Source organism: Hyperolius riggenbachi, chromosome 11 (assembly GCF_040937935.1).
Source record: "Hyperolius riggenbachi isolate aHypRig1 chromosome 11, aHypRig1.pri, whole genome shotgun sequence".
Classification (NCBI taxonomy): Eukaryota; Metazoa; Chordata; class Amphibia; order Anura; family Hyperoliidae; genus Hyperolius; species Hyperolius riggenbachi.
The window spans coordinates 76,764,328-76,782,680 of NC_090656.1; the positions used below are offsets into that span (position 1 = coordinate 76,764,328).

Below are 18,353 nucleotides of genomic sequence, written 5' to 3' on the forward strand. Positions count from 1 at the left end.
ATATGCATGTTATCTTCACTTCTCAACTCCTAGGACAACTGAAGTGAGAAGAATATGGAGGCTGCCATATTTATTTCTTTTTAAATACTAGTTGCCTGGCAGTCCCGCTGATCTATTTGGCTGCAGTAGTATCTGAATAACACCAGAATGGCAGCCTTCATAGACCTCTCACTTAATCTGATTTCAGCCTACAATTTCTTATACAAGTCACATCTAACTCAGTTCTGCTAAACTAGTATGAAGGGTGGTGAAAAATGGCATGTACTGGTTTCACCTCAAGTCAATGACAAGCAACTCAAACAGTATATTATGTTTTGGCACAGTTTATTTACAGACTTGGGGGTGGAGCATGTTCTGTCACACTTACCTTTCTGAGGTAGGTCTATAGGCAGATTCATTTGTGTTGGGTCAGCAGGCGTCAGACTGAGGTTATCCCAGAGATCTTCCAGGTTCTGTGACTGGATGTTACTGGACGGGAATGCAGCCTGTTCATGCCTGCCAGTGACAGATTACAGCTTATTCAGCACACAATGCAGCAAGGTCACAGTGTTTACACTACAATTGGTAGTGTATTTACAGTAAGCTACATTACAGCATTTATTTCTTACAATTTATGGTGGTGGATCCAAGAATCACCCCCTCTATGGGTCAAGCTTACATTTAAAGCACCTCCAAGAACCTAATCCTTTTAACGACAAGTGCCTAATGAACAGCTGTCACACTTATTCTAATATGCAAACTGCACCGTCAGTGGCCAAGTCCAGGATTCCTTAGGAGAGGCTGCAGCAATGCAGAAGTAATGGCTATAGCCATGAGCAATGGTAGGAGACTACCGCAACGCACCCCACCAGTTTAAAAAGGTCCCTGACAGGAAGGTGGTAACTGGTATTTTCTGGCACTGCAGGGTTCGCCTCTTTGGCAGCACTTATATACATCTTATATTTTGTGTCACCCAAAATCTGTAATGTCCTCCATGCTAAAAAATCCCTTCCATTTCCATCATGCCTGCTAATAATGGGCAGCACGGTGGCATAGTGGGTAGCACTCTTGACTTGCAGTCTGGGCCCATGGTTTCCTTTTGTGCCTGAACCCAATCTGCATGGAGTTTGTCTCCCAGTCTTTGCATGGGTTTCTCCTCCCACATTACATCACCCCCCCTCCCCCCAAAAAAAATAGTAACACAAGACTATGACCAATGACCAATTCTGGAAGGGATTAGATTGTGCGCTCCAATGAGGGACACTAGTGGCATGGCTATATACACTATGTAAAACGCAGTGGAAGAGGTCAGCGCTATATAAATACATAATCTGTATGGCCCCACCCATCCCCCACCTTAAGTTTAGTTAAGCTTTATACACCTTCTTGGCAAATGTTTGACATTTGTACTTACAAAGTGGAAGACAGGCCATTGTGCTTTCCTTCAGCTATTTTAAACTATGGGCTTGTCTGCATCAACATGACTCATGGAAACATGAGGTCTGTGCAAGTCATTCTCTTCCCTTTAAACTCTGGTGGCCATATACTCAGGGCTGTGGAGTCGGTACAAAAATCTTCAACTCCTCAGTATATGAAACCACCAACTCTGACTCCAGGTACCCAAAATTGCTCCGACTCAGACTCCTCGACTCCACAGCCCTGCATACAGGGGTTCCATTATGAGCAGTAAGGAGAGAGTTTCCAGTAGCAATACTAATATGAAGTCTGCTATCAGAAAGTAGGACCAAACAAGATTGGTAGAGCTGTATGGTGAGCTAATGGAGCCATGGTAAAGCTCTAAGCTTACTTTTCCCTTACAACCCACAATATAAGCTAGTTAGAAAGGGTCTCTGAAACATTTACTAATTTTTACATGCTCCGCGCCCCTTAATGTAATTAGAAAGGCTTTGACGTTTACAGGTTACACTGTGACCCGCATTGTTTTTAGTTTTGTCTGGTAACACAGGAGGACCCCTTTTCAAAGCAGCCCCTCATTGAAACTACCGTAGTTTAGTGCTGTAGCAAGATGACAGTCCTGGTAATCAGAATGTTCCACAGTGGTTTCCGGATAGTCATTAATAAGACCAAAGAGAGAGTCTTTACTTCTGAGGACGCTCATTGGTCCATATCAATAGACCAATGGGGCACCACAGTGAGATGTTCTTGTCATGGTTCCCTCAGTACTGTGGAGGAGTGGACAGATTGTCAGACAGGGTCTCCTAGCAAGATTCTCGAAGACCCCAGAGCATTACAATAGTGACCGCTCACAAGACTTGGGAAATAGACCATCTACAATCATGGAAAAAGTGTGTGTTCACCCCCAAGGACTTATCCCAACCTTCTTCAGGGAACCAGAAGTGGGGATGAGCCCCTTGTTTATGCCTCCAATGTCAAACTAGGAGTTGATATTGTTCAAATAGTGGCTTCAGCATGTTAACTCGGAGCAGTGCTTTTCAGCACTGCTAGATTTGGGCGCAGCCGGCGCCTCCATAGACTACAATAGGAATCGCTCCTATTGCAGCGCTCAGTAACGTCAGCGCCGTCAGAAGACGGAGCCGAGGTTGCTTAAAAAAAAAACAAAACAAACCAAAAAAAAAAACCACAATAATTCGGCCTCCAGCAATAGCTGGAAGCCAAATTATATCATTCCCCCACTATCCGTGGCGCCCTGGAGGGGGAATAATAATTAACACGGCCCGGACTTGTGCAGAAGCAGGATCAGCCATATACCGGCTGTATTCTGTGCCCAAGTCTACCGGCACCGATTTCAAATGTACTCGGTTAACTGCCCATCTGCCATGCGTTACAGTAAAAACCAGGATGTATAATATGAATGGACTCCAAGAGTGAAGTCTTCAAAGGGGGGGGGAGTCAAACTAATGGCACATTTACCTTTGAACCTAGAATGTGAATACGTGAGAGCCTTCACATAAACATCCATATACATCTTAGACAACAAATCAACAGCTGAAAAGGAGCAAAGCTTTGACCGGTCTTAGGAACCCAAACACTGAAATTTCAGAACAGGCTTGTTATATTGGGACACCTGCACCAAGTAAGTGCTTACCTAATAGGACAGAGCAGACCATTTACCTGTACACAGTTAAAACTGATTTCTAAGAAATAGGTTATTGATAGTCGCTTAGATTACAGAGAAGCCATCACTTACATGCGAGTTAGAACCATCCAGTTCCTACAACCACAACACTAACAGACCGCAGGGCTAGACAATGACCAGTAAAACTGCCTCAACTGGCTAGAGCAACACAAGACAGGATAGATGGCAGATACCGTTCCTCATCTCTCTGGGTTATGCAAAGTTATTGTGTGTGTGTTTGTTTTGCAGGTTGTGACCCAGAGACTGTTATTAAAATATTTTTTTTACATAACAGGGACATTCGTAATGTTTGTGGTTATGACAATCACGGTTACTTACTTGGAAACTGCTGGAAGTCACATGATCCCTCCTGGAACAGTTCCATAATGTCAGAGCTGACAGTGTTACTATTTGATTATATCCAAACAGGATAAGAAGACTGTCCCAGCAGGGGCCAGGAGAGAACAGAATATGTGGAGACAGGTTCCAAATAAGCAGATGTACTTTTATAGGTCAAACACCAGGAACCAGAATGTCAAGCCTATGGGTACATTTTCACTAGAAGCATGCAAATTTCCATGCCATTTCCACATGCGTAATCACATGCAAATTCGCATACATATGCACCCATTTTTTATGCAAATTTGCATGCCCAATCGTAAATTTTTCACTTCCATTTCTATTGACAGATGCGAAAACTTGTGCGAAAGTGGGCAAAAAAAAAAAAAAAAAAAAAACCCACACCCGAAAAATTGAAACACTGCTGTCCAGATTTTTCCTAGATGCAAATTTTGTATAATGGAAACAGGCCCATTGACGGGCATTACTATGTGAATTCATGCACTGAAAAACCCATACTAATTCGCACCTAGTGGAAACCGGCCCTAAATTAATCCTTCCAGAAATTTCTAAATGGGTAAACAGTACACTAAGGCACAAAGATTCATGTGTGTTTTGCAAATATGCACAATGCATACAAACGCAAGGAAAAAAAAGCCTGGCTAACCTAAAAAGGTCTCAAGTCAAATACTGTACTTGGCATCAATACTGATGGAAAATCTCTCTCCCTGACGGAATGGCAGGACATTATATGATAAATTGCTTATATTTTACAATCATAAATGAATTAGGGTTTGCCCATTGTAAAATATTTTCTCACCCAGATTTCTATTTTAAAAATTTAATACGGGGCAACATCCTTAGTCATATCATGTACATCTATGCAGAGTGTTTGGTTACTGCAAGTTCTAAAGCCAGTAGAAAATATACTTGGTTTCAGCTTAGGCCAAGCATCAATGGTGGGGCAGGGTTGCTTACCAATATACAGCAATATATAGATCTAGGAAGAGTTTCTAATGTTTAAACCAGGAAAATTACTGTAAAAGTGGGTATCCTAAATAAGCTACTGCATTCTATGTCACTACAGTGCCTCTTTAACCAATTGCCATGTCCACAGGTGTCGTGCGAGGGGTCTCCTGCTTCTACAAATGAAGGTTATTCGTCCAAGCCAAAAATGTACAGTATGCACCTTCATGGCTTATTAGGATTTGTCAGGGAAACCACAAATGTTCGTTTCAATAGACTAGCAACTGGTATTGTTTAATATTAAAGGGAACCTGAAATGAAAGGGATATGGAGACTGACAAATTTACTAAGTATAGTAGGAACCATGTGCTAGGTAAAAAAATACATTTCCATTTTAAAGTGGACCTGAACTCTTGCACAGGACAGAAGGAAAACAGAAATACACCCTGTATGTATTTAGAGAGTTTAACCTTCCTAATTCCTCCTTATCTGTGACTAATCACCACTGTAAATTGATTTCTCAGCAGTGTCTACTCAGGAATCTCCTCTGATACAGCAGAGCAACTAATTTGTAAACAGGATGTTAATATATCTGCTACCATGAAATCGGGAAGTAGACACTGCAGATTTATATCAGCTGTAACAAAAATGTTTTTCTTTAAAAGGTTACTATGCTGTTGCTTATCTTTTAGACCAGAGGAAGTTTTAAAGAGGAACTCCAGTGAAAATAATGTAGTAAAAAAAGTGCTTCAGTTTTTACCATAATTATGTATAAATGATTTAGTCAGTGTTTGCTCATTGTAAAATCTTTCATCTCCCCGATTTACATTCTGACATTACATGGTTTATTTTTACTGTGGGCAGGTTATGTAGCTGCTCCTAGCTGTTTTGGCTGTTAGGGACAGCTGTAAACAGCTAATTCCTGTCTGTGAACATTGTTACATTGTGGCAGTTTGCCCAGAGTACTGCGGTACTCAGAGCTTCTTGTGGGAGGGGTTTCAGCACAAAATCAGTCATACAGCGCCCCCTGATGGTCTGTTTGTGAAAAGCATTAGGTTTTTCATGTAAAAGGGGGTATCAGCTACTGATTGGGATAAAGTTCAATTCTAGGTTGGAGTTTATCTTTAAGTTCAGGTCCACTTCAAGCTGTAGAAGCCACAACTGGCAAAATGCTAATTAGTTAGCAACCATATGGCATGTGTTGGAAACCCATACCAAAATTATAAGCCCCGACAAAGCGTCACTTTCAGAAGCTTTACTCCTACTTGTCCCATCGGGGGAAAAAAAAAAACCAAAAAAAAAAACCAATGCTACATCACTGCAATATGTGAACTGACAAGACGTAACCACTTGCATAAGGAGAAGTAAGCCTTAGGCCACATACAGACATCAGACCATAGTCTTTGGAAAATGAAAGATCACAGACCAATCTTACCACCCTTCCTGTAGTATAAGAGCCATACTCTACACAGTCTTTTCTATGGAGCTGAACTCCACATCAGGAAAAAATCTTTGCAAGATGCTGCACACAAAGATGCTGTACAGACACAAAAGATCAGTATCTGCAAAAGATCTGTTCCTGCCAAAAATCCATTCCTGCAAATTGCAATGATAGTCTATGAGATCTGCAGATCGTCATACACACATTATTTAACTGACATTCATCTGCAGATCTGAAAATCCATCCTGGTGGATCTGATCTGCAGATGAATGTCAGTTAAATCATGTGTGTATGATGATCTGCAGATCTCATAGACTATCATTGCAATTTGCAGGAATGGATTTTTGGCAGGAACAGATCTTTTGCAGCTACTGATCTTTTGTGTCTGTACAGCATCTGTGTGTGCAGCATCTTGCAAAGATTTTTTCCTGATGTGGAGTTCAGCTCCATAGAAAAGACTGTGTAGAGTATGGCTCTTATACTACAGAAAGGGTGGTAAGATTGGTCTGTGATCTTTCATTTTCCAAAGACTATGGTCTGATGTGTGTATGTGGCCTTAGGATCCTCCAGAATTCAGAGGCTTCTCACGCTATGCTCCATTAATGCCTGGTACCCTCCGCAACATCAGAGCCACGCTACTCTACTGGTGTGCAGCGCGTGCATGGCCATGTCTGTGCAATAGCACTGACTCACTCGTGCACGAGCAGTTCAAGCTTACCGCACAAGTGCAGCCACATTCGCTCAGGCGCAGTACAGTCATGCTAGTGCCTGAGGAGGACAAGTGCAGCCATACTAGCACAGGCGCAGTACAGTCATATATGGGCCTGAGGAGGACAAGAGCAGCCATACTAACAGGCGCAGTACAGTCCTGTTTGTACTTGATGAGGACAAATGCAGCCATACTCGCACAGGTGCAGAACAGTCACGCTTGTGCTCGATGAGGACAAGTGCAGCCATACTGGCACAAGCGCAGTACAGTCACGCTTGTGCCCAATGAGGACAAGTGCAGCTATACTCATACAGGCGCAGTACAGTCACACTTGTGCCTGATGATTACAAGTGCAGCCATACTCACACAGGCGCAGTACAGTCAAGCTTGTGCCTGACGACAAGTGCAGCCATACTGGCTCAAGCGCAGTACAGTCATACTTGTGCCCAATAAGGACAAATGCAGCCATACTCGCACAGGCGCAGTACAATCATGCTTATGCCTGATGAGGACAAGTGTAGCCATACTCACAGGCACAGTACTGTCACGCGTGTGCCTGATGAGGACAAGAGTAGCCATACTCGTAAAGGCGCAGTACAGTCACACTTGTGCCTGATGAGGGCAAGTGCAGCCAGACTGGCACAGGCGCAGTACAGTCACGCTTTTGCCTGATGAGGACAAGTGAAGCCATACTCGCTCAGATGCAGTACAGGTCATATATGTGCCCGATGAGGACAAGTGCAGCCATACAAGCGCAGTACAGTCATATGGGCCCGATGAGGACAAGTGCAGCCATACAAGCGCAGTACAGTCATATGGGCCCCGCCCAATTAGGACAAATGCAGCCATACTCACACAGGTGCAGTACAGTCACGCTTGTGCCCGATGAGGACATGTGCAGCCATACTGGCACAAGCGCAGTACAGTCACGCTTGTGCCCAATGAGGACAAGTGCAGCTATACTCACACAGGCGCAGTACAGTCACGCTTGTGCCTGATGACAAGTGAAGCCATACTCGCACAGGTGCAGTACAGTCACGCTTGTGCCCGATGAGGACAAGTGCAGGCATACTCACAGGTGCAGTACAGTCACACTTGTGCGCGATGAGGACGAGGACAAGTGCAGCCATACTCACACGTGCAATACAGTCACGCTTGTGCCTGATGAGGACAAGTGCAGCCACACTCACCAAGATGCAGTAGTCACACTTGTGCCCGATGAGGACAAATGCAGCCATACTCGCACAGGCGCAGTAAAGTCACGCTTATGCCTGATGAGGACAAGTGCAGCCATACTGGCACAAGTGCAGTACAATCATATATGGGCCTAATGAGGACAAGTGCAGCCATGCTCGCACAGACGCAGTAGTCACGCTTGTGCCTGATAAGGACAAGTACAGCCATACTCGCACAGGCGCAGTACAGTCCCGCTTGTGCCAGATGAGGACAATTGCAGCCATACTGGGCACAGGCGCAGTACAGTCCCGCTTGTGCCAGATGAGGACAATTGCAGCCATACTGGGCACAGGCGCAGTACAGTCCCGCTTGTGCCTGATGAGGACAAGTGCAGCCATACTGGGCACAAGCGCAGTACAGTCACGCTTGTTCCCGTCTCCCGATGAGGACAAGTGCAGCCCTACTCTCACAGGCGCAGTACAGTCACGCTTGTTCCCAATGAGGACAAGTGTAGCCCTACTCTCACAGGCGCAGTACAGTCACGCTTGTGCCTGATTAGGAGTGCACCCTAATGATCTTACGGACAAACCCTTATCAGTAATCTTGGGGAGGGGGGGGGGTGCGTCTATAGGATCCACAGGCTTGCCTCTTAGATAAGCATTTACTTTGAGCTTTTTGATGCCTGACCCCCAGCCTAATACGCCATTCTGCTTTTCTACATACCTCTGAGGGGTACATCGGCCCATGCTCTTTTCGATCTGTCCGGAAGGGTAGCTGGGTACATTAAGGAACCTGTACAGGCTGCAGCTGCTGTCCTCAAACACAGAGCGCTTCTTTTCCTTTCCAAACACACAGGAGCTCAGCACAGATTCAAACACTTTGCAGTCCATGAGCGCCTGGCACACTCGCACCACCTTGGAGCGGGGGATGTCGGCATCGCCAAAGTACTTGTGCTGCACCAAGTGGGCAAACACAACGTCCACAGCATCTGAGCCAATGAAACAATCCGGGTGGGACTTGAGGTGGTGACGCCTCTTCTTCACCTCCACCTGAGTGTGCAGAGCGTGGATGATGCTGCTCCAGATGTAGGTGGCTCGGAAGGGCTTGTTGTTCAAGTTGGGACCTGGCAAGAAAAATCTCCAGTTACAAGGGAACGCTTGTCCTGGTCATAAAGACTCATCTTCAACCCAAAAAAACTGCAATGTGTAAAAACACTACATGATTGCACTTCATCTAACCCCCCCAGCCTCAATTTACTCAACTTAACTTTTAGCGTGAATGAAATAAGTTTTGCAGAGATGTTGGGTAACCCCGATTGAGATCCTTTGTTTCTTGTAAACTAAATGCATAACTACACATTGGTTTATTGCGATAAAATATTTTAACAGTTTTGTAGTAAAAAGCATGTTTAGTATTAGAAGGGGAAGTATTCAATTGCCCAAATTAGGGCACTATACTAATACTAATACTTCATACAGGGCAGCATGAACCTTAACATGAACCCGAGGTGAAAGGTGTATGGAGGCTGACATTACCTTGTAAACAATACCAGTTGCCTGGCGGCCCTCCTGATCTATTTGGCTGCAGTAGTGTCTGAACACCAGCAGAACCAAGCATGCAGCTATTCCTGTCAGATCAGACAATAGTGATAACCTGATCTGCTGTATGCTTGTTCAGGGTCTATGGCTAAAAGTACTAGAGGCAGAGGATCAGCATGGCTTACAAGGAAGGAAATAAATATGGCAGGGAGAGGAGAACCAGAGAACAGATGAACAATGGTTATGCAGAGTGGATGGAACACAGATATAAGAGTGATACCCAAATGTAACAAGCGTGAACCGAGCCTTATGCCAGCCCTGCATCAGTGTTTTTAGGACATGGGAAGGGACCGAAACAGATTGTCAACTCATGCACTGCAAGCCAGCAGTCCTGTCACTCAAAGGGAACCTGTGGTGAGAGGGATATGGAGGCTGGAATAATGGTTTATTTTTAAACAATACAGATTGCCTGGCTGTCCTGCTGATCCTCTGCCTCTAATACAGTTGGGGTTAGGCATAAAGAGAGACGGCTCCTGTGAGTGTAAGATTAAGTTGGGCCATAGAGTATTGGTAATCTTTAGATAATTTTTACTATCGGAATAACCCAGCAATTCATAGTAAAGTATCGCTAATTTACCAATCTTCTGCTTGCAGACATTTTCCCGCAGCACCAGTTTTAAAGCATACCCGAGGTGAGAGGAATATGGAGGCTGCCATATTTGTTTACTTTTTAACAATACCAGTTGCCTGGCAGCCCTGCTGACCCTTTGTCTCTAATACTTTTAGCCATAGACCCTGAACAAGCATGCAGCAGATCAGGTAATCAGACTCGGCTGACAGGGTTTTTACTGGATTACCCATATATGCTTGTTCCAGGGTTTTGACTCAGACACTACTTATGCCAGAAGTTCAACAGTGCTACCAAGCAACTGGCATTGTTTACAAGGAAATATATATGGCAGCCTCCATATCCCTGTTACCGCAGGTTCCCTTTAAAGGGAACCTGAACTGAGTAAAATTTAAAAAACCCATGATGTACCTGCAAATGATTATTACATACTTACCTCACCATTAGTTCCTCAGAAGCTCATCATCATTTTCTTCTTACAGTGATCCCTTCCAATTCTGACAAGATTTTGTCAGAACTGAAATATACCAGTTGCTGTCAGTTGCAACTGAACGTGCAAGGTAATGTCCATGTTTCCCTATAGCTCAAGTGGGCGATAACAGTTTAACAGTCTGCTGACCGAGAAGCTGGTATGGGGTAATGGCCATTTTCAAAATGGAGGACAGAGAATTCCATTGCTCACAGTGGACAAACAGGACGCAGGAGAGGCTAAAGAGATTGATGAGCAGACTACATGGATGGTAATTAGGACCTGTGTATGTTTATTTTGACTATTTTAAGTTCAGGTTCTCTAAGTATAGTCTCTTTAGCCTTATATGTAAGGGACAACACTATTGCTGGTGAAATCTGATGAAGTTGTGCCAGGTAGTAAACCTATTGGCAGACTGACCCCTGAAGCTGACATAATTCTCTGCATGACACTTGCCACCGATGTCACATGGAAAGATGCTGGTACAGAAAACATTGATCCTACCTTCCATATGGTTTCTGAATTATGGGCGGAAGCTGAACCCCCAAAGATGAAACTGGGCAGTGCGCCGCAGAAGGTAACTGAATCCAGGACTCAAAGCTGCAAGCTCATGGCTGTAGCAGTCAGCGGTCTTCAGCAATCACAGCACAATCAGGAAGCCACTGCTACAAAATGAAGATTTATGCATAGGAAAAAAGCTCATAAAAGCCCCCTCAAGAACAAACAGTATCAATTGTTAGCTGTGAATTCCAAGACCACTTCCAGCCATGCAAGGTTTCTGCCACTAAGCCTCGATCCACTTCAACCTGCAGCCTAGCCGTTCCCCATCAGCTCCCAGCTATGAAATATTGCCAGCTGGACTATTGTACTCCTGGAAGCCACATATATTTTACTAGCTGACATTTTTACTGGCAGAAACACTGCAGTTCCCTGTTAGGAGAACAGCAGTCAATTCACAGACAGCAGTAAATGTCAATGTGATTACACTGGTATTATGGCTGAGGTAAGACTTGTGGTACGCAGGAGGGGGAAGAGAATTACTAGGTGCTCAAGAAAATATGGAATAGCCATTAAATCCTGGACCACCCTGAAAAAGCCTGCAGAGAGCACAGCCAGGCGGCTACAGAGCCACTTCCATCCCCTTCTTCCTTCACACTGGATGAAAAGCACTACAAATCACCAAACCGCTTTTACAGATCGACATTGTAAAGGTCATCTTCAGTCACAAAACTGACTGGTGTATCAGACTGCAATACAACAGCATGTTTTTACACGTAATTGTTTATTAGAACCTAAAGAGTGCTGTAAACATTTCTATGGCAGGTTTTCACACCAAACTCCAGCTTGCATAGCTGCTTAAAGAGCAGGTCAGAAACCCATCTCCTTTCCCTCTGTAGTGCTCACACTTGCCTTGCAGCTGTAAAGCCCCCAATTGACCTCTCAACCAGGACAATATTCATAGCAACCTTCATAGTTCTTGTGTTAAAGTTTCCTCCACTTTCTCTAGTTCCCTCTCACATACCAACAACATACTACAGTACTGGGTTATTTGGCTAAGCCTTCCTAAACTGGCCCTAGATTGCAGCCAAAATCTCTTCTGGGAGGGACCCAGCCCGGACCCAGCCCAATGAAGTTACACTCCTGGTTGTAGTAAAATGCCACACTAGTCAACCACAGCCAGTGGGAATGCTTCAAGTTGTAGTTATTGGAGAATTGTTCCCTGTGGACTTTCTCGCTGGGTCACCTAGCCAGCACTGTAGTCAGAAGAAGACAGCCTGTACATTGACTCCCACAATGAACAAGGTCATACAGACTGCAATAAATACCTCTGCATTCCCAACGTTATCGCAACACGCCTGTAACCTGTTTTCACCCAGCAAACAAACAACCTGTGCTCTAGTCTACAGGATTACAGCAATGTGAATGGCAGCATAGACTACAGAAAAGCAATTACTTTACAGCTGACAATTATTTTCCCAGGACTGATGGAAGCCCTGGCTATAGTTACATGTGAAAATGAAGAGGTAGAGGAGGTGTTCAAACAGTCCAATCCTGCACAAGATATTTCAAGGTTTGGCTGCGGACAATCTGATTTGGTGCACCAAAGTTCCAGGATGGACCATACACAGCCTGGATGAACATAACTATGGATGGTCATCTGATGTTCTCGCCACTGCGTTGTAATGCCTGGCACACACCATGCAATTTCCTGTCAGATGGACTAGTTGAATCAATTTCCGACAGGTCCGATCTATTTTTATGATCAAAATTGATCCGAAAATCGATCGGAAATCACAGCAGACCAGTAAGAAATTACTTATTAGACTAGTCGATCTGACAGGAAATTGCATGGTATGTACTAGGGATGGTTGGAAATGCCAATTTCCAATTCCGCTGTAAATCCGTATTCTGCCATTGCCAATTACCGATTCCGCTACCAATTTCCGCATTCTGGTGCGGAATTTCCGCCGGAAATCGCAGAAATTTCCCCCGCTTTTAACATCGATTTTCTCAAAAATTAAGGTCTTTTTGAAACCTTTTTTTTTTTGCATCTTATTCACAAGATTCGGTTTAATAAACCCTTAAAATTTGGTGTTTCTAGGACTTACAGGGGCTTTGCTATTTACCGCTAAAGTCGGTGGATTTTTACTGTAATGTAAAATGCAGAAAATAGGGCAGATGCAGATTTTCTGCATTTTACATTACAGTAAAAATCCGCTGACTTTAGTGGTTAATAGCAAAGCCCCCGCAAGTCCTAGAAACACCAAAAAAGAAAAGAAGAAGTTTTCAAAAAGACTTTATAGTTTTAGAAAATAGATGTTAAAGTCGGTGGAAATTTCCACGATTTCTGGCGGAAATCCACCTACCGCACTTGTATTACCGATTTCCGCATTCCGATGGAAATTGCACTTCCGTGGAATCCGAATGAGCATCCCTAGTGTGTACCAGGCTACAAGGTCATGTCTGACTTCTGTCCATGCAGGATGGGGATGTGCATGCCATCACAACAGACATGTCAGAACACGTCTAAGGGTATCTAATGGTAACAAAGGATCTGTCGACATGTCCATTGGTCCAATAATTGTACCATTAAGCCTAGAGTGAACTGAGCCTTAAGTGCCTGAAGTGAGGAAACTTTATTCAAGTTAGATACTTACATAATAATAATAATAATAATAATAAAAATAATAATAATAATATTATTTAGTATTTATATAGCGCTGACATATTACGCAGCGCTGTACAGTGTATATATGCATCTTGTCACTAACTGTCCCTCAATGGAGCTCACAATCTAATCCCTACCATTGCCATATGTCTATATTATGTAGTGTAAGTACTGTAGTCTAGGGCCAATTTTAGGGGGAGCCAATTAACTTATCCGTATGGTTTTTTTGGAATGTGGGAGGAAACCGGAGCACCCGGAGGAAACCCACGCAGACACAGAGAACATACAAACTCTTTGCAGATAGTGCCCTGGCTGGGATTCGAACCAGGGACCCAGCGCTGCAAGGCGAGAGAGCTAACCACTACGCCACCGTGCTGCCCATGTAGAGGGAAGTCTCTGGATCCCACAGAGCCTTTGTGGTTCCCGCGTCATCCCCTTGTTCCACCACTTACATGCCTTTGGGTCTCCTCAGCAGCCATCAGGAGTTCTCGCGCCTGAGTACTTCTGAAGATTGGAGCATCCATGCTGCACATGTTGCGAGCCTGGACTCACAAATGCACACCAAGGATCTGCTAGTCTACGGAACTATTTGTAGACCTAAGTACTTTGGCAGACTGCCCCAAGAAAGATCTGAAGACAGTCGACAGTGCTGGTAGAAGAATTTCACCAAAGCCGAGCACTGGAACAAGGACTGTGAAGGCTCTATGGGATCCACAGAGTTCCATCTACATAGGGAAGCTTTTTCTCTCCACTTCGGGTTTACTTTAAAGCCAAGTACCTACTGCACCACCGAATCGCTGGAAACTGACAAACTAAGTTTCCATGATCTTTATAATAAAGATCTTTACCGATGGGATGTGGACGACAGCAATAGACATAGAAGATTACCAACGATAGGATTGTTAAACGAAGAGGGATGCAAGGGGAAATTCTATAGGCGTTAGCGGAAAGATAGTTCATGACTGCCTTTTAAAAGGCACAAGCATTGTCGCACTCCGGCCGTCTAACTATGGTTTACCTTATTGGTTAAAAGATAGGTACACGATGTCGGTTGGAATGACCGGTCAGCTGTCATTTTGACAGATGAGATCTTGGCGTGGGTATGGCCTCAAAGTCAAGGCTGTGGAATTGGAGTTGGAGGCGAAGAGTCTGAGCAAATTTCGCTATCTAGAATAGGAGTTGGAGGTTTCATAAACTGAGGAGTCTGTGTTGGATGATTTTTGTACCAAATCCACAGCCCTGGTAAGTATTAGTCTAAGGAGTTGGAGTCGAGGAGTCAGTCTGAGAAATTTTGGGTACCTGGAGTCAGAGTTGGCTTCATAAAAGAGTCTAGGGATGATTTTTGTACCAACTCCACACCCCTGCTTAACCTCCTGAGCGTTACGCCGCTCAGGAGGTTTTGCTCGTTTCTGTCTCCAGCTTAATTTGATTTATTGGCTCCAAAACGTCTCGCTAGCACTAGGCTAGCTAGTATACGTGTCCGGCACCCTCAGATCGCCACCGTTCCCCCGATTATACATTACCCAGCCTGGATCATGACCAGAACCGATCCTCCCCATAGAGAGACCGGAGCTGTGGAGGGAGGCTGCGCCGATCACAGGGGGGGGGAGGGGGGTGTTACATTAACTGGCGGGATCGGGGGGTGCCGAACGTGTGTACTAGCTAGCCTAGTGCTAGCTAAAGGTTTTGGAGCAAATAGATCAAATTAAAAATCATACTGCTAGATAGATCTGAGGCAGCCCTGCACATGCCACACCTCAGATGGATTCAACTCGGGATTACTGCTCTGAACTGCAGATTTCCGTCCCGAGCCTGACTCAGGGTTACCGCTAAGGGAGCATGGGGGACTCCTGGGGCCACCGAGTGGTATGCCCGACACTGTCGGGCATACCGCTAAGGAGGTTAAAGTGAACCCGAGGCGAGTTATATGGAGGCTGCCATATTAGTTTCCTTTTAAGCAATACCAGTTGCCTGGGTGTCTTACTGATCCTCTGCCTCTAATACTTTCAGGCATATGCAGGTCAGGTGTTAACTGACAATTATGAATTATCTGCATGTCGGTGCTTGTTTCTGTATACTTTACACATTACTGCAGAGCTGCAAGGCAACTGGTATGGTTTAAAAGGAAACTAGTATGGCAGCCTCCATATACTTCTCACCTTTGGTTCACTTTAAGATCATCCCACACCAAGATCAGGTAAACTATCAGTATTTATGGGATTATGATAGTTTTCCTTCCTGCTCGCCAGCTTGCACCACTGGAGGTCCCATCCCTTTTGTTAAAGTGGAACTGAAGAAAGTTATACGGAGGCTGCCATATTTATTTCCTTTTAATCAATACCAGTTGCCTGGCAGCCCTGCTGGTCTATTTCTCTGCAGTAGTATCTGAATAACACCAGAAACAAGCATGCAGCTAGTCTTGTCAGATCTGACTTTAAAGTCTGAAACACCTGATCTACTGCATGCTTGTTCAGGGGCTATGGCTAATAGCATTAGAGGCAGAGGATCAGCAGGGCTGCCAGGCAACTGATATTGCTTAAAAGGAAATAAACATGGCAGCCTCCATTTACCTCTCTCTTCAGTTCCCCTTTAAATGAATGGCTCAATAAAAATAATCATAAATACATGCAAGGTTTTTATTGATCTGTCTAATTGTTAAACATCCAGTAATAAGTTGAATGCCTAAAGGGATACTGTAAGGGGGGGGGGTTGGGGGGAAAAGGAGTTGAACTTACCCGGGGCTTCTAATGGTCCCCCGCAGGCATCCTGTGCTCGCGCAGCCGCTCAATGATGCTCCGGCCCCGCCTCCGGTTCACTTCTGTAATTTCTGACTTTAAAGTCAGAAAACCCCTGCGCCTGCATTGCCGTGTCCTCGCTTCCCCTGATGTCACCAGGAGCGTACTGCGCAGGCACAGACCATACTGGGCTTGTGCTATACACTCCTGGTGACATCAGCGGGAACGAGGACACGGCAACGCAGGCGCAGGGGTTTTCTGACTTTAAAGTCATAAACTCCAGAAGTGAGCCAGAGGCGGGGCCGGAGCATTGGTGAGTGGCTGCGCGGGCAGAGGATGTCTGCGGGGGACCATTACAAGCCACGGGTAAGTTCAACTCATTTTCCCCCGACCCCCCTACAGTATTACTTTAAGGTTGTACAATCTTATTCATTGTTACTTGACACTACATCTGTGTAGTGCAAAGGGCTCCCTGTTTTCATGGATTTATGTGGTGCTGACATTCCACAGAACTTTAAAAGACTATGTAGTCATATCACTAACTTAAAGGGGCACTACAGCCAAAATTTTAAAAATTTAAATTATGTGACAGAAGTGACAGGTTTTGAGCTAGTCCATCTCTTCATAGGGGATTCTCAGCAAGGCTTTTATTCTTGATAAAGAGATTCCCTAAAAATGACGATGCTGGCCAGCTTCCTTGCTCACTACAGTTTGGCAGAGCAACTGCCATTCACTAAGTGCTTTTGAAAAATAAATCCCTGAGAAACCCCTATGAAGAGATGGACTGGTCAAAAACCAGTCACTTCTATCAGATTTCTACTACCTACTGTAAGTGACAGCAACATAGGAGAAAAGTAATTTATGACTAATTTTACTCTGGAAAAATGTACTTCGTATTTGTATATGTTTGCACATATTTTAAATTTTACAATTTTTCACTGTAGTGCCCCTTTAACTGACCCCTAAAAAGAAGAGCTTGCAATCTAATCCTAAATTGTAAAGTCCCTACTAGTCAATTGCGTCTACATGTCCGATCAATTGACTTTCAATTTTGTGTTCTAATCGAATGAGGATCGATTAAAAAGGCATATGGGAGCATAATCAACCAGTGTATGTGAACCTCTCACAGGGAGAACATACAAACTTCATGCAGATAGTGTCCTGGACGCCAGCACTACAAGAAGAAGGTGCTGAAGTGAGGAATATGGAGGCTGCCATCTTCACTCTCTAACAATGAGAGACTTCTGTGCTCATGCTCGGCTTCTAATACTTTAAAGGACAACTGTAGCAATATATGTAGGTTGCTATATTTTCTTCTAAGCAATGTTAGTTGCCTGGTAGCCCTGCTTAGCCATAGACTCTGAATAAGCATGCAGCAGATAAGGCATTTCACATTGTCAGATCTGACAAGATTATCTGTATGCTGGTTTCTGGTGTTATACACCACTGCAGCCAAATATATCAGCAGAGCTGCCAGGCAATTGGTATTGTCTAAAAAGAAATAAATATGGCAGCCTTCATATGCTTCTCACTACAGTTGTCTTTTAGGTAACCGACCCAGAATGAGCATGCAGATCAGATTTTTTGACTCCGCTCGACAGCAGTAAGGCTTTGTTCACATCTGAAAATCGCATACAGTTGCGTTTTGCGAGCAAATTTTTTCCCCTGCCGGCGCTTACCTTCGCTCTGCAATTTTTTGTCACTTTTCAAAGCGCTTTTGCAGAGCGATTAGTTTTTGTACCTCCTGACGCAAGTCAAGAAGTGAACTCTGACCTGGAAAAGAATAAATACAATGTATTTATTCTTAAAAACGTGAACGCTATTGCTGGATGATGCGATTTGGGAGTGTTTTCCTATACCTTCCATTGTAGCAAAATCACCCTGAAAATGGTACATGCAGCGCTTTACTGAGCGGAAAGCGGACGAAACACACCGATATGAACTGTCTAATAAGTATTCATTGCACAAGCAATTTCAGGGAGTTTATAAAAATTGCGGCGCAAAAAAAACCAAAAAAAAAAAACCGCAAGACTCCTTAAATGTGAACAAGCTCTCAGGGAATGAAGATGGCTGCCTCTGCATGCTTCTCTCTTCAGGTGTCCTGCGT

At 44.3% G+C, this 18,353-nt stretch overlaps 1 protein-coding gene across 1 annotated transcript in view; it reads right to left on the reverse strand.

Annotated features, from left to right (window-relative positions):
* Positions 1-18,353, reverse strand: part of DEPDC7 (DEP domain containing 7) — a 43,475-nt gene that overhangs the window by 19,432 nt on the left and 5,690 nt on the right. The window contains exons 2-3 of the mRNA XM_068261510.1: positions 8,431-8,830; positions 368-495 (exon numbers count right to left, since the gene is read on the reverse strand). Of these exons, the coding sequence (XP_068117611.1) occupies positions 368-495; positions 8,431-8,830 (528 nt within the window). The remainder of the gene's footprint in view (positions 1-367; positions 496-8,430; positions 8,831-18,353) is intronic.